Here is a 27,172-nt window from a genome sequence, read left to right on the forward strand (position 1 = left end):
AATGTTGTTCAGAATAAAAATTTAATTCAAATACAGGACTTGTTAAGGCTACCATAAAAAATTATTCGACTGCAGCGTTCTCTGCAAAAAAACATAATTAACTAATCGTTATTTCCCCCTATCAAGATATTGATAAAATTTCAAACAAGATCGTCATTATTACCGCTCAGACGGTCCGTTACTTTGTATCAGTAGCGGGATATGAATATTTTAATGGGCGACCACTGTGTCGCTGGAAAAGTCCTTGGCTTTTGTTCGACGGTTGAACGTAAAGCTGGTAAACTGGGTCTCGCGCACGACATTGAGGCAAATCTCGTCCTTCCTCCTTGACTTGATGAACAAGGCCCATTTTCCTCGAAAGGGCGCTACTTCTGAGGAGAGAGACACGACACCGCTCTCCATGTGCCTTCATTTTGATTGGTCCATAACCGAAATCAAGGTATTCAACAACAAATCAAAAGAATAGGCCATTGATCTAGGTGGTGACCACTTTGAATAAATTCAGCATGCTCATGATATCGTGATCTCAAAATAGCCACAACACCGTAAGGGTTTACTCTGAACGCGACAAAAGTAGCGATTAGATCAACACGAATTGCAACTTCATCATCAGCCAGACTCTCAAACATCTTCAAAATCTAGTTGTAATTATTTTTCTACCAAATTATTTAATTTTCTTTGGAAGACACTTCTTTTGTGCGGTAAGGAATGCACGTCTCTCCGCATTTCCCCAATGGTACCACCGCATACCATGAGCAACGAAGGCTCACCGGCTCTGCCCTCCAGCTAGCTGTGAGAGGTGTCCAAAAGTCTCTCGCGCTGATCTACAGCAGCTTCGCGAGATGACTCTCCTCGTGAGAGGTTCGGGTCAGTAACCACAGTAACCTGTAAATGACAACGAAAAATGAACACTCAATCTTTAGATTCTGTAAGCGGCAGAAACGCTTGACTGCACCCTTGAGCAAGCACAAAACTAGACTATAATTATCCCAAAAGCGATTAGATTGATAAACAAAAGAAAGAGGAGTGATGTCAGCGCTGACGGAAAGTTCCGAATTTGAGTAAACCAGACGGCGAAGAATCCATCCACCTTGAAAGGCGTTTACAAACAACTTTGTTTCCGGCGGAGTATTATTCCGATTCAAAAAGAGGAAATTGATCTTTCTCAGCCATTCGAAGACGCGCACACGCCATATCGCGCTTTGACGCAACGAAAAAACACAAGAGAGCGTGGGAAGCGCCCTAGTTTGGTTTGTGATCCCAAAGCGACCGTAAAACGACTCGTTGTTCCGTTTCGTTTTTCGTTTCCGATTACAGCGTGCGCACTGAACACCCCTTTAAACGCTATTGACCCTTCACACCCTAACATCAGTATGCATATTCTCCTTACTGTACTCTATACATTTCCTATGGTTATGACAAGGAGAATTTGACTAACATCAGTATGCATATTCTCCTTACTGTACTCTATACATTTCCTATGGTTATGACAAGGAGAATTTGACTAACATCAGTATGCATATTCTCCTTACTGTACTCTATACATTTCCTATGGTTATGACAAGGAGAATTTGACTAACATCAGTATGCATATTCTCCTTACTGTACTCTATACATTTCCTATGGTTATGACAAGGAGAATTTGACTAACATCAGTATGCATATTCTCCTTACTGTACTCTATACATTTCCTATGGTTATGACAAGGAGAATTTGACTAACAGTCAAGAGTTCTTTCAGTTGGCGATCATTTCTTTTGTCCTCGTGACCTAAATTTTTCATTCAGCAGTGATAACGTGAGGAGAAATTTGCTTTTATTCACTATTAGGAGTTAAAAAGATTTAAGGGTTCAAGGATTCTTACAAATTTTTGGGTGCAATTTGAACTTCAAGACTTTGCGAAACTTTCGACAAATCTTAATATCCATTTTCCCGAGTCAGAGCTATGAATAAAATCACACATCCTGCCCAAAAATGTAGTTTTGTAGGGTAAGGCACAAAATCGAATACCCCAATCACACTACTTAAAACGTTTTTGCTAATGGAATTAGGGTAGATTCTATTCAGCGACCTTGCAAAGATTTCACAAGGCGGTTCCTAAAGTCAAATCAAAATCAAATCTCCAACCTTTTCTTATGACGATATCTTTATTTGACAGACATTCTTCCAGAACTTGTGAACTGATTTACCAAATTTTAAAGGCTTCTCCAAAACTTCAAGATTGCCTTATATCATGGCCAGAGCGACCGAAAACGGCCACAGAATAATGCCCGAAAAGTACTCAGTATTGCTTAAAATAAACCTCATGCTTATAATTTATTTTAGCAATCCTTGTGGTTAATTGAACTGAAACTAAAATAATTAAAACGGACGATCAAAAACGGGCAAACTACCGAAAGCGCGTTAAACCGCGGGCGACCAAATCACGATTGGTTTTCGTTTGGCGTCTTATTAGTTGAGAAGGTTTTGGACCAATCACTACACGGAGTAAAGCAAAACCAAAAGCTATCTAGAATTACTTTTGATACTCTATTGAAAATTACTCGATTAACTATAAGAATTTCTTGCTAAGAAATGTTAGTGTCTTCAATCGCTGGAAGGCAACTTCAACAAGATAGACACTAATGCGGTGCGGTGTTTCCATAAATAGGGTGAATGGACTTTTTTGCCCATGGTTTTCCTGTGAAAGGTTTCTTATGAAGGCTGGTTGCAAAAGTCGAATTACTTGCTTCAAAAGTCGAGTTGTCCACGACTATCGTGTCTTCTGAACAACTTGGAGTTCTTCCAATCAGAGGCTGGATGGCCCGTGATCTTTGTCGTCTTACGCTGGAGATACTGTTTCGGTGGCGAGCTTCAAAATCCGAGTTTCTCATGCCCCTTGTGTCGTCTGTGCCACATGAAATCCTTCCATGCAGAGACCGAATGACTTTTAATTCTTGTGCTGTTGCCGTGGAGGCATAGTTACGAGCACGTGTTTCACATGCCAAATTGTTAACAACGATTGTGCTGTCGGTGCCGAACGAAATTCCAAATGCTCTTCCAATACGCCTCAACACCATCTTCACCCCACTTCGAAATTCTCTTTTTCGAATGGAGTAGATTAAAGGGTTGCAAACCGAGCTTGCAGCGAATATGCACCTTGTGGTTAAAATGGCTGCGACCGGAACATTTTCATAATACAAACGGCTTACACTTAGAGCCCAGCCGGGAAGAAAGCAGAACGTAAACACGGCAATGACGATGGCAACATCTACAACAGCTTTCAGCTCCCTGTGCCTACTGGGCATCTCCTGTTGCTGATTTGGGTTAGAGCCCTCGATGCTGCCCATTTGCAGGGCTAAAGAATTTCGCAGTAGGTTTCTCGCCGTCTTCACAACTTGCCTATTCAGAAGGACGACTATGATGAAAGGAACAACCCCGAGGATTAGCAGAATAATCGCAATGATGATGCTTCCCGAAGAAATCGCTTGCTCGCACAGGAACAGTTTGGGGTTTTGAACATACCTCCAGACACCGAAAACGGGAGAGATGAAGACTACAGTCGGCAGTAACCAAATAAGAACTATCCCTACAACCCTGGAACTAGTCATAGCGGCACTGTAGGTCAAAGGTGACTTCACTATGGCGTTGTATCGCTCGTACGATACAGCTATCAGATGAAGTGCCGTGTTGACGTAGAAATATCGCACCAAGATTGGATGGAGGCGACAAAATGTTTTTCCGTACAACCAATTCTGTTGTGCTGTGCTTAAAATGCAGAAAGAGTTCACGAGAATCAAGCATAGGAAATCTGAAAATGCAAGGCTCGCAAGTAAAACATGTCGCATGATGCGGAATCTTTCAAATGCGATCGTCACCATAACAAGTAGATTGCCAGGAAGACCAATGACATTGAATAGGACGTGGAAACCTGCAATTACTTCGTTAAAAACCATGTTTGAAAAAGACTTCGCTAATAGCTAAATCTCGATATGCTTTATCTTTTTCACGGAGGATAACCTTTTGTAGACTTTCTTAGTCATGACTTCTGGTATTGCGTGTATAAATCGCAGATGTCCTTTCGTCTTTTCATCACCTCGGAAGAGTTGAAAGGAAATTGAAGTTCGAACGAACAACGGCAGGTTTTCTCATTTTTTGAAAAGTAGAAGGCTCCTACTTAAAATTTCGAAAGTATTTAAGATGTCCACAAAATTTTCCTATTTTTCTGTCAATGAAAACACCTTTGAGAAGCGAGACACGAATACTGTTAAGTTTTCCTTATATTACAAAACTATAAATGGTAATTCAAAAAATTGCCCTAACATTTTAGGGTTAAAATAAACTACAAAGACAACAATACTCTTAATCCTGGTTTTCCTTTCAGCAATTTGAAAAAAACTATCGAATTCATCTCTGCAAGCCATAAAATCACTTGATTGTCTGTCTTAAGCATGTTCAAATTACACTTTTCCTTCATGACTCGACAATAAGTGTTCACGACTTTCTTTCATTCACAGACTTTTCCCACAACTCTCCCTCTATTAACCCTTTCAGATCTCAAACGTAATTCTCCTTACTGTCTGCCATACAGTTCTCATGATGTTAGTTTGGAGAATTCGGTATTAAATCAGCTAACAATTGCCCAAATGATATTTTTCTTAATTCTTCTCACTTGTCTTCTTGATATTGTATTGATATTGTAAGGAGAAATTCTGTCTTGGTCACTCCTGGGAGTTAAAGTGTTAAGGTTAGTTGTAGCTTCAAATGAGGTCAACAGAGTACTCAGTATTTTTCCTCCATCAGACACAATGATATTAAGGCATCGAACGACGAGCGTTCAAAAGGAGATAAATCCAAAACAATGGTAGGAACAAAAAAAAAACTTTTCACGACTAGTTGGGGCCAGCTTGAATTCGTCAGTTATGACGTACGGGATTGCGTGCATCTATCTCGGCCATCCCTGGCAACATCTTCCAACGTTTTCAAATGGTTGGCAGGAAATTACAATTTTTTGTTTTGACATTGTTAAAAGGATGAATTGTTTTCATTAACTGAGTTGATCATGCAAACTTGCGTTTCGAGTGTTAGGCCTTCGTCAGCGAGTTTCTTTCGCAGTTACGAAGGGCTAACGCTCGAAATGCCAACTCTGGAAATCTCTACGGTGCCAATTCTGAAAAGAACATTGATAAGCAATAATGCCCAAATTCCTTTGGCGCGCTTGCCTTAATTCCCTTTACGCACCCAGCGCTTGCGTGCCTGAGAAAACTTCAAACTCGACCATTTTACGTAGGTGTCGATTTTTTAGAAAAGCTTGTGTGGAGTGAATTTGTATAATCCTTTCGATACAAGCTAATAAGTTTATCACTAAAAGCAAAAATGAAGAACTATTGCGTAGAACTGTTGTGAACATTTAATCAAACACGTCTAAACCGCTGAATTTTTCCCGTGGAAAATTCCCGAACTGATGCTGCAGAAAGTAATGGTTTCCACCGGGTGGTGGTGATTGTAAAGTCAGAAAAACCGGTCAGAAGGCATATATATTTAAAACCAACGCACGTAAGCATGCACCTCCATGAACTTTTGGCCGCAGAGACATTCTTGGCAAAGGTTACAACTGTACCACTTGTTTTGGACAGTCCATTACCTTCCAACATGAATCTCTTATAGCGCCCAAACAGGTCATTAGCATATTATGCATCTCATAAGCATTCAAGAAAAAAGTTACACAAATTCACCCACAAGTATATTCCCAGGAGTATGTGTTGAAAGAAATACAATGATATGCTATCTTTCTGGGCATTTTACAAAGATTGGCACGTCTGCCCCTTGGTTAAGTCTCGTTAAAACGAGATCCGTAGTGGAAACTAATTAAAAAAGAGGATATACTCCTATGCAGTGCGTCTATTCAAAGAAAAAACAAACCTTATTGAAAACACCGCGTCCGTAATACTCAGCCACAACAGAAAACCCATCCGCCGCTCTCTCCAGCTGAAATGAACAAAAATCATGCCTTAGTCCGAATTGTTTTGAGACGGGCGATCCGTCTTCGGATTTTCATCGGAAAGCTGTCGTAAATCTCCGGGAGATTTCGTCCTCACCTGGCAATGGAATTGTTCATGAAGATCCTTCGCCTGCTCCTGTTGTCTTATTATGTCAAGTACTTTTCTGAAACAGAACGAAATCTCAGTGTTAACTCTTCGACTTCGAGGATCTGATTAGCAATTCATCCTTCTATCTTCTTTTCATCTACCCGCTTTACATCTTTTGGCAAATCATTAAAAAAAAATGGATTCTTTGATCCACGATGACAATCTGTGCTTGAAGACTTCCCAAAACGAGAAAACAGACCCTACCTTTATTTCAAAATTTAAGTCTACTCGAACCTTTAAGCGCAAGAAAAAGGGCCAGAGGGTAAATTTTCAAAAACATGTCAGCTGCTCAGGAAGCTCCCAGGTTCTCTTTTAAAAAAGACCATAAATTAAAATGTTTTTTTAGGACCCTTTCAGTCCAACAACTGAAAATTACCCTCACCTGTTTTCCGGAGCACATATCGGGCATTCGTTGTCTGATTCTGCGTATCCTTCAAAACAGCTACAAAATAAAGATAATGAAAAAATAGGTCATGACTTCGAGCGAAGCAAAATCACGTGGAAAAACAAATGCGCCGCACATGCTGCACTTACTTTTGGTGAAATGAGTGCTGGCACAAGAAATGTACAGCCGGCAGGTCCAAAGGTCGGGAACAGACGCTGCATTTTGCACCTTGGAATATCTTTGCACTGGTAAAATAGATTGCATGATTAAGTTTGGTCAAATAAGTTAGTGCTTTAAACCTTTACATCCTATCGTAAGTATAAACAAGTATTAGCCCAACAAAGAAACTACTGCCACCACGATGAACAATAACCGCTTTTACGATATTACCGCTACCTTGTCTTCAGTTCTTTGATTTGATTCCTCATTTTTTCCGTTTCCTCGCGATATTGTCGGATATAACGCTCATCCTAGAGAAAAGCACATAGAAAGACCTTCTTAAAGAGAAAAAAAAATAGTATAAGTACTTAAAATTAAGAGACGATTAAGGTAGCAGAGTAAAATCCTTGCTCTTACATTTGCGATAAGTTCGTCTTCCATTTGCAAGCGACGTATGATGTAGTCCTGTAAAAGAGAAGTTCTCAGTGGGTAGTCAAAGTCGCATAAATTGATTAACAAGAGGTTTAGAAGAAACATGCTCGTAGTTCACGTAAAGTTGACAAGAACATTGTGATAAGGCCCAGATTATTTCACTTCAAACTAAAAATTAGGCAAATTTCTAGAATTTCATTCATTTCCAATACTGAGCTAAAAAATTCAGATTTTAAAGCTACTTTCTCTTAGATTGGGCGATTTCAAATTTAGCGTTGAAATTGATTCTGATTGTTTTGGTTTCGCTTTACTTCGCTCCATGATTGGTCTAAAACACTCGCGCCACTATCTCGACCAATCAGATGCAATAGTAAAACCAATCCTAACTTGGTCACTTGCGTTTTCCCGCGATTCAAGCATGTTGCCTTTTTTTTTTTCAACTTTGAGTACACAAAGCCTCCTCGCCTTTCTTTACTCGCCCCCTCCTTACCGACTTTCACTAAGGCTGACAACGTCACTGGGAAGAGTATTGACGCTAATTCAGGACGATAAATTTCGCTTTCCTCATAGTGGTAATTGTTTCTTACCTTCACCACTGCCAATGTGGCTGTTGAATTGTGTGCCAAGTTTTGCAACACGAGTAGAGGAGACATGAGGTTTCCACGGTCGATATGTGACTCACGGTCAAGGAAATATCAGTCTTACCTAACAATACACCTAGTTACGAGGTCTTCTTACATACAGAGCATGTCAACACGCGCACAAGAACCACAATCTATAACTGACAATACTATAACGCAAAGTGATAATCGCAATAAAAAGCGATGAGGAAAATGGTTTTACGGTCTAAGCTCACGATCATGCACAATAAAACATAAATGCTTAATAGCATTACATGGAACCTAAGAAACTCTATAAAAGGATATGATCAAGCACTTCCTTAATTTGGGACTTGCAGTCTGTTTCACGTCGGGCAAAGTAAGAGAGAGCTTGCACCCACAAACTTGGATCTGACGTCCTAAAAACAAAATTTTAAGGCAAATTCACTTAAGGCCATGTCACTTACGCAACAAATAAGAAGCATAGCAAAAACTTACATTGCGACTTGGTCTTGAGCTCTTCATGCCATTGACTCGGCCTCTAGCGCAAGTGCATTTTTGCGCTCCTGTCACCGGTAACACATCTTCCCGCCCCAAGTGCACGTATGTTTTCCCGCCCTTGCTGCTGGCATGCTTTACCGCTCTTGGCACCAGTCACAAAATTTCCCGCCATATAACGCCGGTTACACAATTTTCCCGCCCTAAGTGCAAACACTAATGACCGCCGCCGCTTTTTCGCTTGTTCCCACCATAAAATAATCGGTAACATAGCACAGATTCTCCCAAACATTCTCAAAAGTTCCCGAAACTTACCCATATTTTTTGCACGTGTCTATCACGTGACTATATTCGTTCTGCTCCATATGGTAATGAAGGATTTGTTGGTATCTATCCAAATTAAAGATAAAAGTAATAAAACTGAGAGTGCGAGGAAGGAAAACTTTCTGGCATAAATACAGCTTGAGGCGTATTGTAAATAAGTCTAAACTTAAAAATTTCTTCGATTTGAACTTACAGTTTGGCTTTTTCGTACAGATACAAGATACCAGCCTTGAAGTGGTGCATCTGTGCTAGTACCAGGGCGTGGTCAATGTCGTAACGTGCCTTTGAAAAGATTAATGCAAAAAGAAAAACCCCTCAGAACACTCGCAAATCAATGATGCTGCAAAGTGAGCATTTCAGCGTCTGTCTGTGGATACACTTCATAGGAAGCCTGGGTTAATGTCTGTATCTGAGCAACTTCGCACCTACCCTAGCTCATCATTAACTTTAACTTGTCATCAGTTGACTGTCGTTGGGTAGGAGGAGGGGTAGGGCGCAGTTGCTCAGATACTGACATTGATCTAGAAGCTTCGTCAATCGATGCCTGCGCATCGAAGACCGCTGAAAGACAAGGTACGAAGACAGCATGCTCATTCAATCAGAAGAGTAAAAATATATCGGCCATAATCTCAACCAAGAAAACACTCCCTAAAAAAGTGATGATAAATCATTCGGTGGGCAGGAATATAACACAACAGATAACCTTAACGACCATAGAGTGTTTTATGAATAGAAAATCGTATCTCTACTCTAAATTACAAAGAAATGTACGGCAGTAAATTGTGAGTTGTACGATTGATTTGCCCATGAATACGCACTCAATTTTCATGATCATACCTCCACATTTTTCAGCAAATCAAGAGCTTTACGTTCATGTTCGACTTGCGCCTCAACATTCTTCTGACGAGCAGCATCATTCAGATACAGCTCAAGGAGAGTGTTATACACCAAGTTAGACGAATTAGGCTGAACCTTCAAAAAAGAAAAAAAAAACACACTCGAACAAATGTAAAAATACTTTGAGAAAAATGTAATCATTTTCCTTGAAGTTTAATAACTGATCTATCACAAAATCTCAGGCTTCCTGTGTAAGACTTTTCCATAAAACAAAACCACAGGGCAAAAAGGATCGGCGCGGGCTGTGAAAAGCTGTGCTCGACCACCCTCGACAACTTTTGTTTGCTATCGGAAGTATCTCGGCTGACATGATATCCTACATTCGTTCTGACAAAGGGCTAACGCCCGAAACGTCAGCTTTGAAACTGTCTACGGTAGCCAATAAAAATTATCAACTCAATTGATTGCTCAAGAACACAACACGATGACGTTGTTCGTGTTCGAACTTTAGCCTCTTACATGAAGCCCTTTCCGCTGACTAGAATCTCGTATCTCCTACACAAATTTTGAAAGAACCCAGACTCAGTAATGATTTGAAAGTGACTCCGTACCTGCACCATATGTTCCAGAAACTCAATCAGTTTGGCTTTTTGATGAACAAAGATGTGAATAAACTCTTCAGCGCGAGCCTTGTAAATCTTCCTCTCCATATCTGATGCAGGATCTAAATATCAAACGTACATGACAGCAGGAAAATCACCATAAACAATTCATAATTTGTGAAGGTTCTTTTAATCAGATTTGGCGGAACCTTCAGACAACGTTAACCCTTTACACCCTAACATTACATGTATATTCTCCGTACTGTTCTCTTCACGTTTCCAATGGCAATGGCAAGGAGAATTTGTTTGACAATCAAGAGGTAATCATTCCCTTTATTCTCGTGACCTAAATGTTTGATTCATGAGCGCTACTGGAAGGAGAAATTAGATTCTAATGACTCTTTGATGTTAAAGGATCACTGCTTGCGCTTCTGTAAATGGCTGAATTACAGGAGTGAAATGGCAACGAAGAAATAACTAATATTCTGCGGAGAGTTCATTTTCAAGTTTTACTTGACACTTTCCAGTGTGTTACTGTGAGAACCCAGAAAAATAGTGTATCGTTTGGTTCGATTCCTACTGATCAGTATTTCTCCTACTCATTGTTTTTTAAGTGTCACAATAATATTCCAACGAGGCGGGTTAACTATGACAAGAAAAATATCAAAATAAATCTAAAATATCTGTTTGGTAAGACAGCAAAAATACCAAACTGAAGGATATAAACCAAAAAGAAGAGAAAAAAAATTGATAAGATCGACACGTAGTGAATGGGATAAAATTGAAAATTTGAGCCAAATTTTTCCAGAGACACCAACCATCACTAGTGGTCTTTCAAAAGAACCAATACTAACACTGATTGGAGAGTGAACGTGACGAGTAAGACATGACTTAGAACCATTTGAAAGTCTACCACGAAGGTAAAATTTCATGGAGAACAGTCCTTCGAGGCGAGTGAGGCTTGAAAGAAGTAATGCTGTGTTCCATGAGGGAGATGGAGGTTATGCATTGACGCAAAAAATAACATGATGTATACCACGGCAAAACATATGTCTAAAGTATACAGTGAGATAAAATTTGACGTAAACAATGCAAGAAATGTGGGAGGACGAGATGTGACGCTGACTGTGACTTTGACGTGAGTATGACGTGGTTTGCGACGTGTTACGAGACATGGATGGTGACTGAATAGCAACAGCAGCTTACCGAGAGCGGTTGTGAAGGACTGATAAACCCCAGCACTAACAGGTGTGACAGAACCGGAAACTGTTCCTACAACAACGTTAACAGTAATATTATCCTTCCCGACTCTCTAAAATCTGTCCAACTCAATTTACCTTCGGAGAGTAACGATTTAAAATCTACAAGATCCATAACATCACCAGATTGCAAGGAGAAGTGAAGTCATTCAAAATTTCACTCATTCAAAACGCAAAAATCGATTCGTCAGCTTGAAATTATATGATTTTTTTCTCGTTTTGGGAGTCAACCAGGACTGCATTGTTTCGCTATGTGAATGGTCTACGAAACTCACGTCGCCTACCCAGCCAATCAGATGCAAGCTAAAATCAACAGCGACTTGGTAATTTGTGTTTTCCCGCGCTTTAGGAAGTTTGCAAGTTTTTGCGTTCAGTTATTTCTCACTGACCCTTTAAGACGATAGTCCCGGTTCCAATTGGCTGACGTTATTCCTTTGATTTTGAGTTGACCACACAAAATCGAAATGCTCGAACAAAACTCACGTTCATGAAGTCGCTGCGGCTTGTAATCCGTACATAAAACTTTTAGCAGCTTTGTTGATTCATCAGGGACAGCATTCACCAAACTCTTTCCATATTTTTTCATGTTTCCTTCAGCCTTGAAATGAAGACAGAAAAGCTTTACGTCTTCATTCTTTCAGTATTTATCACTTTAAAGTCGAAACACAAATTTACTGTACCTCATAAAATCCTAGTTTTCCAATGTAGGACAGCGCTCTCTGGTAATCCTTCAGGTCTTCCAGTTGAATCTTTAAATATCTATTAGAGGGAAATTCGAGTCAACAATAATGCAACAGATTAAACCATTTTCCCGAGCATAGGCCACGCAGTGTTGTGCTTTTCTTCGCTATCAGCTACCTATTTTTCCAATGGACCATTCATTATCTATAGCCTGAGGGGGTGGGGTTCGGAGGGTTTTTTTGGGGAGGGTGGGTCAGGATTTGGGACTTGGTTTTCAGGGGGAACGGAAGGGGTATCAGTCGTCGCCAAGAAACTATAAATGGGAGGGGGGAAGCGGGGTTGAGGGTGGGGCTCGAAGGATTTTGGATTTGGATTTTAGTGGGAACGGCAGGGAGGGTATCAGTTGTCGCCAAGGGACTCTAAAGGAGGGATTATAGAAAATTAACTCTTAATTTACCACCAGTGAGGGAGGGGTGCAGGGGGGGAGATCAAACAATGAGGTCACGAGAATATTAGAAGTGATGACTTATTTAAGAGGCTCTCGATTGTTAGCAAATTCTCCCTGTCAGTACCTTAGGATATGAAATGAGAACAGTACGGAGAATGGGCGTACTGATGTTAAAAGCATTCGATCCTTTTTCCTTAAACTTACAAGTCGTGTTGTTCGTATTTCTCCGCTAAATACACCGCGTGCTTGAAATATCCTGCCTGACGACACACCTAAAATAAGGAACAAATATTGTAGGAAAAAAAATGAAGATCCTGAGAAGATTTAAAATGTACCATTCTCACACAGTTTTTTTAGCGCAGTAGTGCAAGCATTTACCTTGATGGCAGTTTCAACATCAAAGTTTAATTCCCTGTCAGTCTGATAGGAAAAAAGGAGAAATGAATGTAAATTCTTACACTGTAGTGTCAAGCTTAATGTGATGAAAGTGCAGAGTCATCCAGATTGGACAAGAAATTCTCCAAAGAACAATAATAAGACTTGTATGAGAATAATTGGGAGAATTCATTTACTGATCCTAAGTCATACCATGATAAACTCATCCAACATTGAGACATCCTTCAGCTTGGTGTAACAGTTCAAAAGAAGAGTGGTATGGTCTGTGTTGGCCAGACCTTGTTTGTGGAGAGCCTAGCCAAGGATGAATAAAACAACAATATTTTTTATGACATTTTTGAGTAACAATAGTTCAAGGTTCGAAATTGTGACCAGCTGGTTGTCATTGAGACTGAGGATAGTAGCACAGAGGCCCACATCAGAATGATTATATCACCAGCGTGCAGCTGACTCTTCCACTAACCTGAAGATACGCTGTAAGGTTGTGAATTCTCTGAGCATCCAAGAACTAAAAATGAAAAACTTATAATTTAAATATTGAGCTTAATTCCACATCTCAAATAAATTTATCTTTTAACATTGACAAGGAACGTTTGGAAACCTGCATGAGACAATTTTAACTTTTAGAGATTTGCTATGCATTGTGAAGCATAATAATGGCAAGGCCAACAATGAAAATCATTGCAAAACTAAATTTTATTTTATGTGAGATTAAAACTGAACTAAAACTTAGTTTTGCCCTGATTTCCACCCTGTGCCTCATCTTTTTCCTTCACTATTTAAAAATTTCAAATGGTTCTGAATGTTAGAACACAGTGGCCTAGATGAGAGCACCACAATCTGATTCAGAGCAACTATTTCTTCAAAACATAACATTATACACATTGTAAACTGTTCAATACCTTACGAATGACATAAGAAGGCTCCAGATGACCAATGGTCTTAATGTACTGTTTTATTGCTCCATCATGATCCCCTTTGCTGGAAGAGAGGGAAAAGAGATAACTGTTCTCTTGGTGATAGTCACATATTTAGTATACTGGTATTTAAGTTATTGGTAAGTTAATTAAAGGTATTTACTCAGTAAATGCTTATAATATAATCAGCCATATTTGATAATTATCCAGGCAGCTAGATTAAAGATTTCTGCCTTAACAATTTAAACCTAACATCACTATGCATAGTCTCTACACTGCTCTCTCTCTCTCTATACATTTCCTAAGGTGCTGACAAGGCCCCTTTAGTTGGGGATCATTTCCTTAATCTCACTACCTTAATGTTTGATTTAGAGGTGATGAAGTGAGGAGGAAATAAATACTGGTCACGCAGAGTGTCAAAAGGGTCAATGTGATCACTGGTTAGCACCCTTTAAAGGGTTGTCTACTGACATCAACTTTATACTTTACGGATAAAAAATAATTTATATTGGAAGGAGAAACTTCAAGTTGTATTTAGATTCCCTGCATGAACAAAGAATAGACAAAATCCCTTAAAAGAATGAAATAGAAGTCCTTCCACTTTTCACAGACTAACTAGGAAACCCTGGCATATAGGCCCAATGTTAAGACTGACTCTAATAGGATCAACATTCTCACAGAATGCATCTTTGAACAATTGAGAAAAAAAAACCCAATTGCACAAGTTTAATTTTCTATTGCAGTCACTACCTGTACAAGTGATCTCCATATTGTGTAAAGATGTCAATCAGTCCATCAGAATAATGCTGACTTTTTGCCAAGCTTTAAGGAAACAAACAAAAGACAAATGAACAAAATGGAACCCAAAAAGAAAAAAGGAATAACAAAAGAAAATGAAAATAAAAAAATTATTTTTTAAAACATTACAATGCATATCAAAATTTCCATACTTAAAAAAACCTCAACTTTAATTTTTGAATATACAATACCTGATTGCCATAGCATAGAGATTTTTCTTAAAAAGAATTTCCAGCTTTGTTTGCGTATCCTTCTCCTCTAACTGAAAAATCTGTCCACAAAAAAGGGAAATACCTTACAGAATTACTACATGTATGCACCTAAAGTTCTTTAAAAGCTTTTGGAATCAGAGCAGGTTCTCTCAATTCACCTTCTAATACATTAACATTTTTCCAGCAAGAGATATTTAAAGTAATGTGTTTTGCAGGGTGCAATAATTGTTTTTCATAAATCAGATTTTTATCAGGCCTGAAATAAAAATAAATCATAGCAAAATCAACATAAATTATTGGCATATTTAATACAAAAAGACAAGATTACTTGAAATTACCTTATTTTCCATTGTGATCACAAACAAGCTGCCCCATTCACATACCACATCAATTACACCCTGGAATGTCCCAGTAAAAGCTGCAAAAAGAAAATCACAAATTTACCAATGTAATTGGCCTCCTCTTCTTTACAGAAGATGTGATAAATCACACACAATGTTCCTACTATTTGACAATTATCAGAAGGTTCCATTCTTCTCGGCATCCACTAGCCCTTACCTATAAACTTGTTTTGAATGTCATAAACAGTGACAACATTGACATTCCTTGGTTGAGAGCTTCCTCTGCAAACCGAAAAGAATAGCATAGCCAATATTATATATTTAAAACAAAATAATTTTTATCAACAAAAAACATGAACAGCACTTTTTTTAAAAAAATATATATTTAGCGTTACTACCTTTAGTGCTGAGTTGCATATATTCTAGAAGTCTCCTAGCTGAAGTTTGTTCAAAGTCGCCATTTAACAGTCCTCTATGAATTTCTTAACTTACCCTACTGCTGGTCTTTGAATCTGTTTGTTATCCTTACTGACCACAACAAGATACCCTCGCCACCATGTTACCATCTGTTTCTCACCTGCAACGGCATCAAAACAGATTTATATCTTACTAACCCTTTACATCCTTACATCAATGTGCAAGTTCTCCTAACCTTTCTCTATACATTTCCTATCGTACTTACAAGGAGAATTTGTCTAACAATCAAGTTCAGGATCATTGCCTTCATTCTCACGACCGTTACATTTGATTCAGGGGTAATACTTTTTGGAGAAATTAGATGCTTATCACTTTAAGGGAATATAGTTAATTCAAAATCAATGTGCCCTGTGAGAAAATTTTGTCACAAAAAATAAAGATATTTCAGAATTTTTATGCCACAAGTTGGAACTTGGAATGAAAGTTATAGGCTTCACTTCCATAGAAAGCTTAGAAAGCTCCAACTTGGATTTCTTTTCTCAGGCAAATCTTTGCTACTGACTAGGAAAATAATGTCTTCTGACAGACTGAAGTTATTACCACTGCAAAAAAGGAGAGGTTCTCAAACCAAGCACAGCATGACTACTATCTCTATCAATGAGTCAAATTCAGCCCTCTTGCAATTTTCAGATTCTGCTGTAGATTTTTCTAGGTTCATGTGCTGTACCAGTAGACCAGACATTAAGTTCTACATCCTAACCCTCCATTTCCTTTACATACATATCAATTAGGATTGCCATTAAGTTAATATGAAAATTTCATAAACCTGCCATTACTCCAATCAATTAACCATCCAATACAGGCAGAAAACATTATTCTTACTTGTTATATAAAGAAGATATCAAGCCGGATTCAATAAATTTTTCCAAAGGCAAATGCTGATGGTATAATGGGCAGCATTGTCCATTTAAGAGGCCATAAGGCAAAACCCAATCATGAGCCTGCTTGCTGTCAGAGGTCTTACACAAGGCCAAAGACAGTCAGTAACTGGCTTTTATTGAATCTCCTGATCATAACAGTGCATAACAGTACATTTTAAATTTGTTTACATATCAGAAATACCTTCAAATGCTAAGCAAGGACCTCTGCCATCAACTTGATAAAAATACAAAGCCTGAGAAAAAAAATCAGTGCCAATTTAATAGTCAATTTTCAAGAGTGCATTTAGGTACCAAAATAGACATTGAGAATTATTTAAAGGCAGGTACACTGAGTTAGAGTATACAAGGCTGACCTCTTTTCGAGCCACAATAAATTGGTTTTCTTGTGAAGCATCACTCATAACTGAACAACGGAGTTCACAGCCATGAGCATCAAGTACTTCCTGAGGATAAAGTTTAGAAATAAAATACTGAATCCTACTGATGAAAATCTACTTTTTAAAAACAAATAACTGTGAGCTGTAGCATACTCTCTAATACAGCAGCATTTTCAAGGACAAATTTGGCCAGAAAATCCCTTTTTCTCAGCTGTGGCTTAGCAACATATCTAAAAATTAGTTCCTTTGCACAAACAAGTTCAACCCTTCTTGTGTTCAAAATTTTGACCTTTAAGAGCTTAAGGTACAAGTGCAAAATGCTATAAAAATGCCTCCATGCGTGAGAAAGTCTTAACAACTGTAAGATAAAAGAATACTAGACAGGACATGTAATCACTGTAAGGATGCTGAGATTTAGCTCCACAACAGAGATTTAAAAAATTCAATTTTATGTCAACTTGGATGGTACACTGTACTCCGTTTGAACATATGCAAAGAATCTACATCACATGGTTAGAAAGTCTATGACAACTCCTTGAGTTTGACATCATATTGCCACACAACCACAAAATTTCTAACCAAAACTGGTACTCACTCTACGATCTTTAGCTGAAGTGTTGTATGACAGAACTGTTTCAGTTGTCACAACGAACAGAATTACACTGTCACTTGTCTGTTTGAAGGCAAGTCCTATGTTGGGTGACAAAAAATAGCAAAATATCATCATGCCATCATTCACGACAAATCAGAGTAAACCTAATTCCTATTATAGCTATACACTCTGTTCTACCTATGTTACCAAATGATTATTGAAACACTAATGGCATCAGTATTTATTCCAAAAACACAGTGTATACTGAAGAAATGAATGAAAACTTGATTAAAATTCAAATTCTAGCCCCCCCTCCAACACAGTATATAATCTTCTAGATAGAACCTTATTTTGATTACTGATTGTTGTACCATTTTCATTGTAACAATGTCACCTTTTTTACCCTTTTAAGGAGAAAACTAAACCTAACTGTACCTGTTACAGGATGCTTGTCATGATGAACAATTCTCTGCTTTGTGTGCCTTAAAAACAATAAAGAATGATGATATAATGTAATAGGCAATGATATTTCAAGCTGTTATTGTTGATGCGGAAAAATAACTTTGACTCTTACAAAACCACAAAATATTGCATTGGTAGACAGTAAATCACTAGTTAATAAAGGTAAATTTCTAAAGTAACTGACAGGAGGAAAGAGTTTCTTAAGCTGAAGTTTCAAATGTTTTGCCCTTTGTAAAAGCGACTTACAAAGTAAGTCACTCAGCTAATTAGGAAGAAAAATTAATGGTCAAGGCTGGAGATATCAAAAATGACAATGAATTTTAAGTGATCTGACAAATTTGGTTGGAAGCTGAAAGATAAAAGCAGCATAGTTGATTACAGTTGAAGATACAGCTACTGCACAGTTCTGTAAATTACTGTTCATGATGATGTTATTGGCTTTAAGACTCGAGTAGTCTTCATCACAAATTTTATATCTATCCAGGTTTATCAAGCAAAAAAGTATTGTCATTCTGAATGAAAAGTAAGTTACCTAGTAAAATTCTTTAGCAATAAATAGGCCACTTGTGTGGTACTGGCAATGAATGATTTTCATAATGACTTCTGTTGGGACTGTCAAAAAATAATTCACTTTCACAAACAAAAATCTCCTTCAGAATGAAAGAGAGACAGTACTCTAAAAATAGTAACTGCATACATTGTTTACTGTGCATTTTTAAGTCAATGACATTTTGCTTCTCACCTATCACGGGTGATATCTCCTTTGTATACAAGAACAGTACCATCAGCAAATCCTACAGCCATCTGTGTCAAGTTTTCCATCAATGCCAAACAAGACACCTGCCATTCAGAATAAAAGTCCTTTCTTAAAACCTCAATATACCACTCCAGGTCAGGTTTAGATATTTAGTTCAGGATAAATTGACCAATTTCTATAACTTCTTTAATTATAAGCACTGAGTAGAGAAAATGAAAATTTTTGTGAAATTAGATGATGTAAAATAATCATAAACAAATTGTACCGCAACTGGTTTGTTTCCTGGAATAAGCCGCTGCATGCAACAGCAGACAGGGTTTCCATACTTGTCAATCTAGAGAAAAACAATTCTCATTAATTGATAACATCAGTGAAAGACACACACTAACATGGAATATCATCACTTTCAAACAACTTAGATGAGTTTGCTAACAACTTTGATAAGTTTCCTAATAACTTCAAGCAGTTTGTTAACAACTTACAAAGGATGAGTTTGCTAACAGCTAAAAGTGAGCTCAACTAAGATGAATCTCCTCACAACTAAGATGAGTTCACTAACAACAGAAGCGAGTTTTCCAATAATTTAGGTGGGTTCACCATCAAGTAAGCAATCTTTGCTGAAAAACCTAGTGGAGTTTCCTTACTACCTAGAAAAACTTGCTCTAAAATTTAATGAGTTTGCTAAACTCTTAAAGGAGCTTGCAAACAACTTAGAGAAACTGTTAAAAGCAGAAACCGAAGTGTGTGCACATGTGCTCTAATTATCTACAGTATAAGTCATAAGGTGTAGCTTAAAAATATTAGAAAACAAACCTTGTCTAGATTCCAAACTCTCATAATTGGATCAATTCCTCCTACTTCATCTTCCTGTAGAGATAAAAGATTACAGTTCATGAGGACACTTTCAACAATATCATTAAGACATGATGTACAAAACTGCCATCACCACACTGCTTGTCTTAGGAATACATAGTATAGTTGGAAATGATAAAAGCTTGAAATAATTGTCTTGTATTTGTAAAGAGAGCTGTAGCCCAGTGACATCTTAATGAATCCTTAACCCTTTGATCCCTGAGAGTGACAAGATTCTAATTTCTCCTTACAATATCACTCCTGAATAAAATGTTTAAGTCACAAGAATAAAGGAAATGATCAGCAACTAACAAAGCTTTTGATTGTTTTACAAATTCTCCTTGTTAGAATCTAAGAAATGTGTAGAGAAGAGTGTGGAGAAGATGCACAATGATGTTAAGGTGTAAAGGGAAGTACTTCACATAATTAATTTGTTTTATTGAGTATGAAGCACTTACTCCAACTGTAAATAAAATATTTTGCTGTTTAAGTTGGTAAAAATGTGACACACGCATTTCATAGGCCTGGAAAGATGTGATGGTTAAATCACGGCCCAGGAAGTGGACAAAACCAGCTGAATCTGTCAAAATACAAAAACCAAATACTTTAATCACTGCACTATATAAAAAAAAAACAAAATTACTTTTCCTAAATCTTACATTAGCCAGTCTTGAGCATAATTAAACAAAACTACATGGCACCCACGGTACTTAACAGCCTATGTTTTTTTAACCCTTTTAACTCCCATGAGTGACCAAGACAGAATTTCTCCTTACAATATCGATACAATATCAAGCAGACAAGTGACAAGAAAAAGGAAAAACATCACTTAGGGAATTATTAGTTGATCCATTACCAAATTCTCCAAACTAACATCAAAAGAACTGTATGGCAGACAGTAAAGAGATTACTAATGAGATCTCGGGTGTTAAAGGGTTAACTGTCTTCTACTTCTAAACTTATTCACAGCCCCAGCTACTTTCTGTTTGAAAGTCATGTTTTAAAATGCTTTTTGCATCTTTAAAATAAACTATAATGGCAAAATTTGAGCTCAATCTGTAATAAAGATCACTTGCCTCCAATAACTAGCTGGCCTCTTCCACTTGTGCATGCTGTGATACTAGTATCCTATATGACACAAACATGAATTCTATTCAAATATTGACATTTACATGAATCTCCATGAAATCAACACAAGTCAGTGTCCAAACAGTCACACATCCCCCACCCCACTGGCTGTATGACCTCACCCTAACACATCACCCCCAACAAAAATTAATATACCCATAGTATCAAGATTGATGGTTTGATTTTAGAAGTATCAGGGATAAATTCCAAATAAAAGAGTTGAACTTAGTGGGCATTAAAATCTCTTTTCAGCTTCCACACTCACAAAAGAATTGACCACAAAATATAGGCCAAAAATGGGACAAAAAAGAAATTGTTTTTCAACAGTTGCCAACGTAGAAGTAAAAATTGTCTCTTTTAGGATAGGCCATCAAAAACTTGTTTCTATATACAACATGCTTTGAAAGGAATACACTTGACTGTAATGTAAGTCAGGATTATAAACATGTCTTGTAGCACTCAAGTGCTGGAAGATTTGTCCTAGTTTAGAAATTGTGCAAATTGCCAAAAACACTTTTTTCAGTTTCTTATTTCATTTTTCATTAGACTTTCACTTTCTCATTCCAAATTAAACACAGACATATTTTCAAAACCTGTTAAAACTGAGCACCATGTTGGACAAAATAAATTACTAAGAAAATCACTTTTGCAATGAAATCTATGTCAGTCTGCAATTTTGACTACTTGTAGGGATCATCCAATCAATGTCCTTGCAGTATTTGGTTATTTGCTGTAAATTTGTAGAGTAAAAACTTAACTTAACTTAAACAAATTTTTGTGAGATGGAGCAAGGCACCCCCTCCCCCATCCCACACCACCCCTCCCCCAGCATGGGAGGAGATCTGGTTGCAAACCATTTTGAAGTTTTTTCATCGATGACATAAGCTATGAATCGATTTAAAAAGAGATGGGGAGCAAAATTTTCATTTGAATAAATTCATACTCTTATCAACGTCATCTAAATCCTAGTTATGTTTGTAAGAACCAACCTTCAGACCCGTAAATGGCTGAGTCGTTCCGGGGTCTTTCAGAACCTCCTTGTCGAAAAAATTGAACCGGCGCCACTGCAAGACGAAAACTTTCATTTTTGAGCCCTGGTTTGTGATTATGAAAACATCAAAATGGCCAAAACAAACCTGTAATAATGCCATCGCGCTGAAGTATTGTCAACAAAATATTTCAATTCCTGGTTCCTCGTACCTTAGTCCACCATCTTGTTTAGAATCTACCCAAAAAGGCCTATGGGAAATACCATATTTGGAATACTTGATTGACAAGTTGCGTAAATTTGGTGAAGTCACGCAAAGCACGCGCAGACGAACCACAGAAGGAGCGGCCATTTTCTTTTGTTCTCTTTCCTCATAATCTAAACGACGTGGAACGAAGTGACCATCATTTGGAGATTTTAGTATCGGAGACTATTGTACTCTTTTAGGGAATGTCAGCTACTATCGACCAGGTATGTTTTCAGTTTAAATCATTTCGTTTTTCGCCGATTTCTTGGCGACCAACGGCAACAACGACTAATTTGATTCTAATTTCCTCTGCATTCCTGAATGCGTGTTCCCTCGTGTGTGCGCAGCGACCCAAGGATCACAGCGGAAAAGGTACGTCACTGTCTTTTTACTGCGTGCTTTAAGCGGCAAAGAGCCGTTTGCGTGATAGTTAATCGATTAACGCTGTTTCGAATATTTTACAGGGTACGTGAACAAAAATGGCGAATTACAGAATGTGGCGGGTGAAGATATCGATCGTTACCTCCATCCGGGAGCGAAACAGGTGAGATTTGTCAGATGTTTACTTTGCAGGCGTATTTTCTTCGCACCACTCCGCTTTAACCACGATTTGATTTCTTCAAGGGCCTACACTAACTGTTGCCATGTCTTTTTTTCTATCCCTTCGATAACGTCATGGCATTCCCGATGGATCGGCTTACGACGATAATCATAAATTCTTGTTTAGGGCACCGAGAAACAGTTGAACTCTCAACAAGTCAACACGAGCTTGCCGAGCCAATTAACGGACACTTATCTGCCACCATTTTATCCTACGACAACAACGGGTTCCAATACAGGATTACCTCCGATGCCATTCCCTTATCTGAATGCTGCTGGAATCAGCGACGGCACTTGGTCCACTGGAGTGCCTTCGCTCAATCCTAACACGCTGTTTCCTTCATCGGGTTTCGGAGCAGTTGGGAACGGAGAACAACTATTACAAGACCAGATGTTCAATCACAATGCAGGAGTCGCCGTTTCTACAAACGCTTATCTAAGCAGTTTAACCCATAACTCTCAGGGCCCCCCAGCACTCTATTTTCCTGGAACATCTACTGATATTTCATGGGGGGAACAGTCTCAGGGGGCAGCAATGTTGCCAAATTTTTACCAACCACCACCACCTCCGACATCTGAACACGGAGCTTTGAATCCTATTGGAGTTGATTTGGACTCTTTGAAAGGAAAGGAGTTTGGTTCTACTGGAAATGTGGAAAATGCCCTTTCTAGTTTGGCTCTAGGAGTAGATGACAAAGGAAATGAAGGGTTGAACGATCAAACCAAGTTATCTCAGGCAACTAGTTCATCAACTGTTACTCCTTCTGAGACTAAACCAAAGTCTTGGGCTGCTATTGCAAGCCAACCAGCTAAGCCAAAGGCAAAGTTACCTCCACCAAAACCAAAACTGCCTCCTCCAATAACCTCACAACAAACTGTTGGGCCTTCTAAAGTTGAATCTGGAGCATGGGGAAATGCAGTAAAATCTGGTCCCAACAAGCCTGCGATTGGCCGCGGCACAAGGCCGCGACCCAATACAGGAGGAATGTCCGGAAATCCAGGACCTGTGAATCCACCAGTTAATTCATCTGAATCTGTTCCAATTCTTGATAAATTGAGATCCAAGAATTGTTACAATCCAAAGGAATTTGGCCTACTTCAGAAAAATGCCCGGTTTTTCATTATCAAAAGTTACAGCGAGGACGATATTCATCGTTCAATCAAATACTCCGTGTGGACAAGCACAGAGCATGGAAACAGGCGTTTGAACGATGCTTTTAAAGAGCAGCAGGGCAGTAAATCTCCAATTTATCTGCTTTTCAGTGTGAATGGAAGTGGCCATTTCTGTGGAATTGCAATGATGACATCGGAGGTCGATATGGAGATTGAAACTGGAATTTGGACTCAGGACAAGTGGAAAGGCAAGTTTGATGTGAAATGGTTCTATGTGAAGGATGTGCCAAACAATGCATTACGTCATATTCGCTTGGAGAACAATGACAACAAGCCTGTTACCAATTCCCGGGATACCCAGGAAGTCCCACTGGAGAAAGGAAAACAGGTACTGAAGATCATTCATTCTTACAAGCACCAGACGTCAATCTTTGATGACTTTGGCCATTACGAGAAACGACAGGATGAGGAATTTAAAAAGGTAAGATTGAGCTGATTTGAAACACAGTGACATTAAGGCATTACTTTTGAAGTAATTATACTTCCTCATGTGTAAAGCCAAGCTTTGGAAGTGCAAGCCAAAGGTCTTCCTGAGAGGTGCATCTTCTTTTTACTTTTAGGCATTAGTTAGGTCAAAAAACATCCTTGTTTAAAATTTTAAATCCACCATTCTTGCCCCTTGTAATGATTGGAAAGTAGCAATTGGAAAATAAAGATTGGAAATCTGCAGCATTCTACCTTCATGAACAAGGAATTCACACTTAATTTTTGGCTGTAAGACTTTTGATTTTAAAAATTAAAAAAAAAAAAGGCAAGAGAAAGTAGAACCATTTCTGGCTATTTATGGTGACATGATTGTGCTAATACATTAGTGCACATGTACTTTTAGCTGTTTACATTTATTTTCTAGACTGTCACTGGCATATTATTTAAGAAATTATCAAGAATGGAATAATTGTTTCGTCTCCTGGTTTCTGTTTCTCTGCTGTTCAGGGCGTGAAATTAACTTTTTTTCTGATAGCCACTTGGCTCCTAAATTCTTCAAAGTGGTAGCCAATTCTCAAAAAGTTGGTTGCCATTTTCAAAGACAAACAAAATCTTTCTTTACGCTGTCAGCGTTCTAGATAGACCCTCCAAAATTAAGTAAGGGAAAAGATCTTTAACGTGCTACAAAGTGGACACTAGGATGGATGATATACAACGTCAGGCTCATCTAAATCTAAAGATGGCGTCTAGTTATCGATTGAGAAGCACGTGCTACGTTTTAGAAACAAACTTAATGAGGAAGTTTGCCGCGGGTTTATCTTTGCAAATCTTTTTAATTCACTATATCTATAGCTTGAATATGAAATCACAAATTATATTGATACGCTTTTAACCCTTTAACTCCTAGATCAAATTTGTAATTCTCCTTACTGTCAACCATACAGTTTTTATATCATTATTTCAGAGAATTTAGTATTGGATCAACCAATTGTCCTCAAAAGGATATTTTTCTTTATTCTCATCACTTATCTGGTTGATATTGTAAAGATATTGTAAGGAGAAATTCTGTTTAAGGGTTAAAGAGGGAAGAGATTTACGTAGTGCTTTACTGTATTTATAGATAGCAAGTTCTATACCTCAGCAAAGGGGTTGGAAAAGGTTCCTCTTCCAAGAGATAATCAGTAGCACTTAGATCCCATAATTGGGGAATTCTCAAATTGCTTATTAAAATAAGCATTATGAGAGAAAAGATATGAAGTTAACATCTACTGAATAAAAAAATTCTTTCTATTTGTTTTTCAGGGAGGAAAGAAAGTTGTTGGAGTCAAAGCACCATAAAGAAGGGCATTCATAAGTCTGCCTTCCCTAGCCAGAGAGTCTGAATAAACTATTATTCCAATAATTCTTTTCTTGTTGGGCAAAGGAACCCTCTAATGATTTGCTTTTGGAGAATTTCAATTATTCCAATGGTGATTTGAAATTCTGTATAGTCTCAACTTCAAAATAACAAATCACCAGTATAAACTTTAAAAAAAATATACACTGACTCGTGCTGGGAGGAAGCTTATGTCTTTAGGTAGGTCTGAGCTCAAAAGCTCCCCAAGTACATGTAGTAGGATCATTGTTTTTTATTCCTTGAGTACTGTAGGTTGGAGCCAAGGTGGTGCTGTTGGCTTAAGACTGTTATGCATAGCTGCTAGTAAGCTGGGGGTCCTTTCACAATAAACCACAATTGTGTGATATTGGTTTTGATTCTTTGATTGAATGGTACAATCTGATGTCACTAAAATTCTCACCTCCTTCTGAATGATTACATTTGTTTCACTTAAAAATTTTAAGCATTTAATTCCCAGGGATGACCCAAAGAATTTCTCTCAACAATAATTATTCATTTTCTAGCAGAGTGCTGATGGAGGGTATAAATATTGATGAGGAAAATGTTTGATGAAATACCAAACTCTCAGTTCTGAAAGTGTAAGAAATGTATCCCAAACAGTGTTGAGAATTGATATTTAGAACATCATGAAAGGGTGACAATGCACAAGTCATAACATGATACTCTTGTAAGAAACGTAGAATATCCAAGTCCTGGGTCTAGAGTTTTTGCAAAAGTGTGGTGAGAAGCGAAAGGTTTTTTCATTGGAGGAGGTGCATAGCACTTGGACAATAGCTACAATTTTTATAAATTACCTTGGGTAAAATACCTTTAATGGTGTTTTCTTTGCACATTATCTCGTTTCAGTTTGCTTCCTTATTTAATGCATGACGGGCTAAAAGATGTTAGAGCAATTTTATAACCTGTTGTATTTTCAAGAATTCTCAGTGAATTTAGGCGGTATTAAGAGGTGCTAATTAGTGGTGACGGCCTAAAAAGGAGAAAAATGCAATTTTGGGTGAAATCATTAACAACTGTGATATTGACCGGAAAGGATCGTAGGTGTTGAGTAATAATTAGTGAAATTTTGCCAGTTGACGATATGCCCTCACCTGAATCCTTGTTTCATGCTGCCTACCAAACATTCTCCTACTTAACTTCCCCTCACCCTATCCTAAGTTAGTGTCCGAAGAACAGACATGGAATATGGGCATATCGGCGAGTTTCCTAGAGAAACTGAATGAATTCATTCTTCTTCTCATGCGTCCTGAATTGTTAAATATGTGTTTCTGTTCTTTGTTTCACTCCTTCCTTATATTTGAAGCTTTGGAGTTTTTTCTTGGAATAACATTCATAATAAGAGTTAGTGAGTAGGAAGAAACCTAATTTCAAAACACGACGTGGAAATCTTACTTTCTCTGTTTCTCATTCCTTTATGAAAACTAAGGATTATCAGACTTAATCCTTTGGGGCCCCAGGCTACACAAAATTGGCGGAGAAAGATGAATTATGTATTAATAAATACCGCAGCAGTGACGAAAACTAGTCAAGGCTTGCTCATGAGAGTGGTTTTTAAATATTAATATGGAAAGTAATCGGAGATTGCAATGATAGCTTTGTTCTACTACTCTGTTATTGACGCTAAATTCTCAAGCTCAATCAATCGGATGCAAACTCGACATCAATCGCGGCCTGGTCACTAGTTTTTTTTTTCGCCGCGTTTTCTGCAAGTCACGTGTCTTTAACTAGAACTTCTATTGGCTCCTTGTGATGCTAGTCCCTAATCTGTACTTTTGTTTTGGTTTCTCTACACTAATACACT

The 27,172-nt window shown here is 38.0% G+C and overlaps 2 protein-coding genes across 3 annotated transcripts; one reads left to right on the plus strand and one right to left on the minus strand.

The window, feature by feature from the left end:
- Positions 1-2: 2 nt before the first annotated feature.
- On the minus strand, positions 3-21,863 carry LOC131770428 (vacuolar protein sorting-associated protein 11 homolog). 2 transcript variants are annotated; one of them, XM_066166871.1, is made up of 37 exons: positions 21,678-21,863; positions 21,531-21,605; positions 20,490-20,541; positions 19,872-19,993; positions 19,375-19,428; positions 18,827-18,895; positions 18,547-18,644; positions 17,778-17,824; positions 17,346-17,440; positions 16,727-16,816; positions 16,555-16,606; positions 15,508-15,592; positions 15,233-15,297; positions 15,013-15,092; positions 14,654-14,733; positions 14,415-14,486; positions 13,650-13,728; positions 13,211-13,255; positions 12,940-13,041; positions 12,730-12,771; positions 12,556-12,623; positions 11,903-11,981; positions 11,706-11,820; positions 11,170-11,235; positions 9,973-10,085; positions 9,362-9,496; positions 8,718-8,806; positions 8,516-8,590; positions 8,025-8,121; positions 7,691-7,771; positions 7,089-7,136; positions 6,909-6,982; positions 6,662-6,757; positions 6,510-6,569; positions 6,077-6,143; positions 5,901-5,966; positions 3-885 (listed from the first exon to the last, which is right to left on the minus strand). In XM_066166871.1, the coding sequence occupies exons 1-37, from the start codon at positions 21,690-21,692 to the stop codon at positions 787-789; spliced, it is 2,847 nt and encodes a 948-aa protein (XP_066022968.1). In that variant the 5' UTR covers positions 21,693-21,863; the 3' UTR covers positions 3-786. The 2 variants fall into 2 exon arrangements, with proteins under 2 accessions (XP_066022968.1, XP_066022969.1); XM_066166872.1 differs by lacking the exon at positions 11,170-11,235.
- Positions 21,846-25,715, plus strand: LOC131770429 (YTH domain-containing family protein 1). Its single transcript, XM_059086141.2, has 5 exons — positions 21,846-22,000; positions 22,124-22,148; positions 22,241-22,320; positions 22,504-23,970; positions 25,278-25,715. The coding sequence occupies exons 1-5, from the start codon at positions 21,980-21,982 to the stop codon at positions 25,311-25,313; spliced, it is 1,629 nt and encodes a 542-aa protein (XP_058942124.2). The 5' UTR covers positions 21,846-21,979; the 3' UTR covers positions 25,314-25,715.
- Positions 25,716-27,172: the final 1,457 nt, after the last annotated feature.

Source organism: Pocillopora verrucosa, chromosome 5, assembly GCF_036669915.1.
Source record: "Pocillopora verrucosa isolate sample1 chromosome 5, ASM3666991v2, whole genome shotgun sequence".
NCBI classification, from domain to species: domain Eukaryota; kingdom Metazoa; phylum Cnidaria; class Anthozoa; order Scleractinia; family Pocilloporidae; genus Pocillopora; species Pocillopora verrucosa.

Bases quoted from the DNA above. Each gene is read 5' to 3' on its own strand.
- LOC131770429 (XM_059086141.2), top strand. From the start codon at position 21,980: ATGTCAGCTACTATCGACCAG. The intron at 22,001-22,123 runs GTATGTTTTCAG...GTGTGTGCGCAG, and splicing joins TGTCAGCTACTATCGACCAG to CGACCCAAGGATCACAGCGG. The intron at 23,971-25,277 runs GTAAGATTGAGC...TTTGTTTTTCAG, and splicing joins AGGATGAGGAATTTAAAAAG to GGAGGAAAGAAAGTTGTTGG.
- LOC131770428 (XM_066166871.1), bottom strand. The intron at 15,298-15,507 runs GTAAGTTAAGAA...TTCGGTTTGCAG, and splicing joins ATTCAAAGACCAGCAGTAGG to AGGAAGCTCTCAACCAAGGA. The intron at 886-5,900 runs GTTTGTTTTTTC...TGTCATTTACAG, and splicing joins GACGCGGTGTTTTCAATAAG to GTTACTGTGGTTACTGACCC.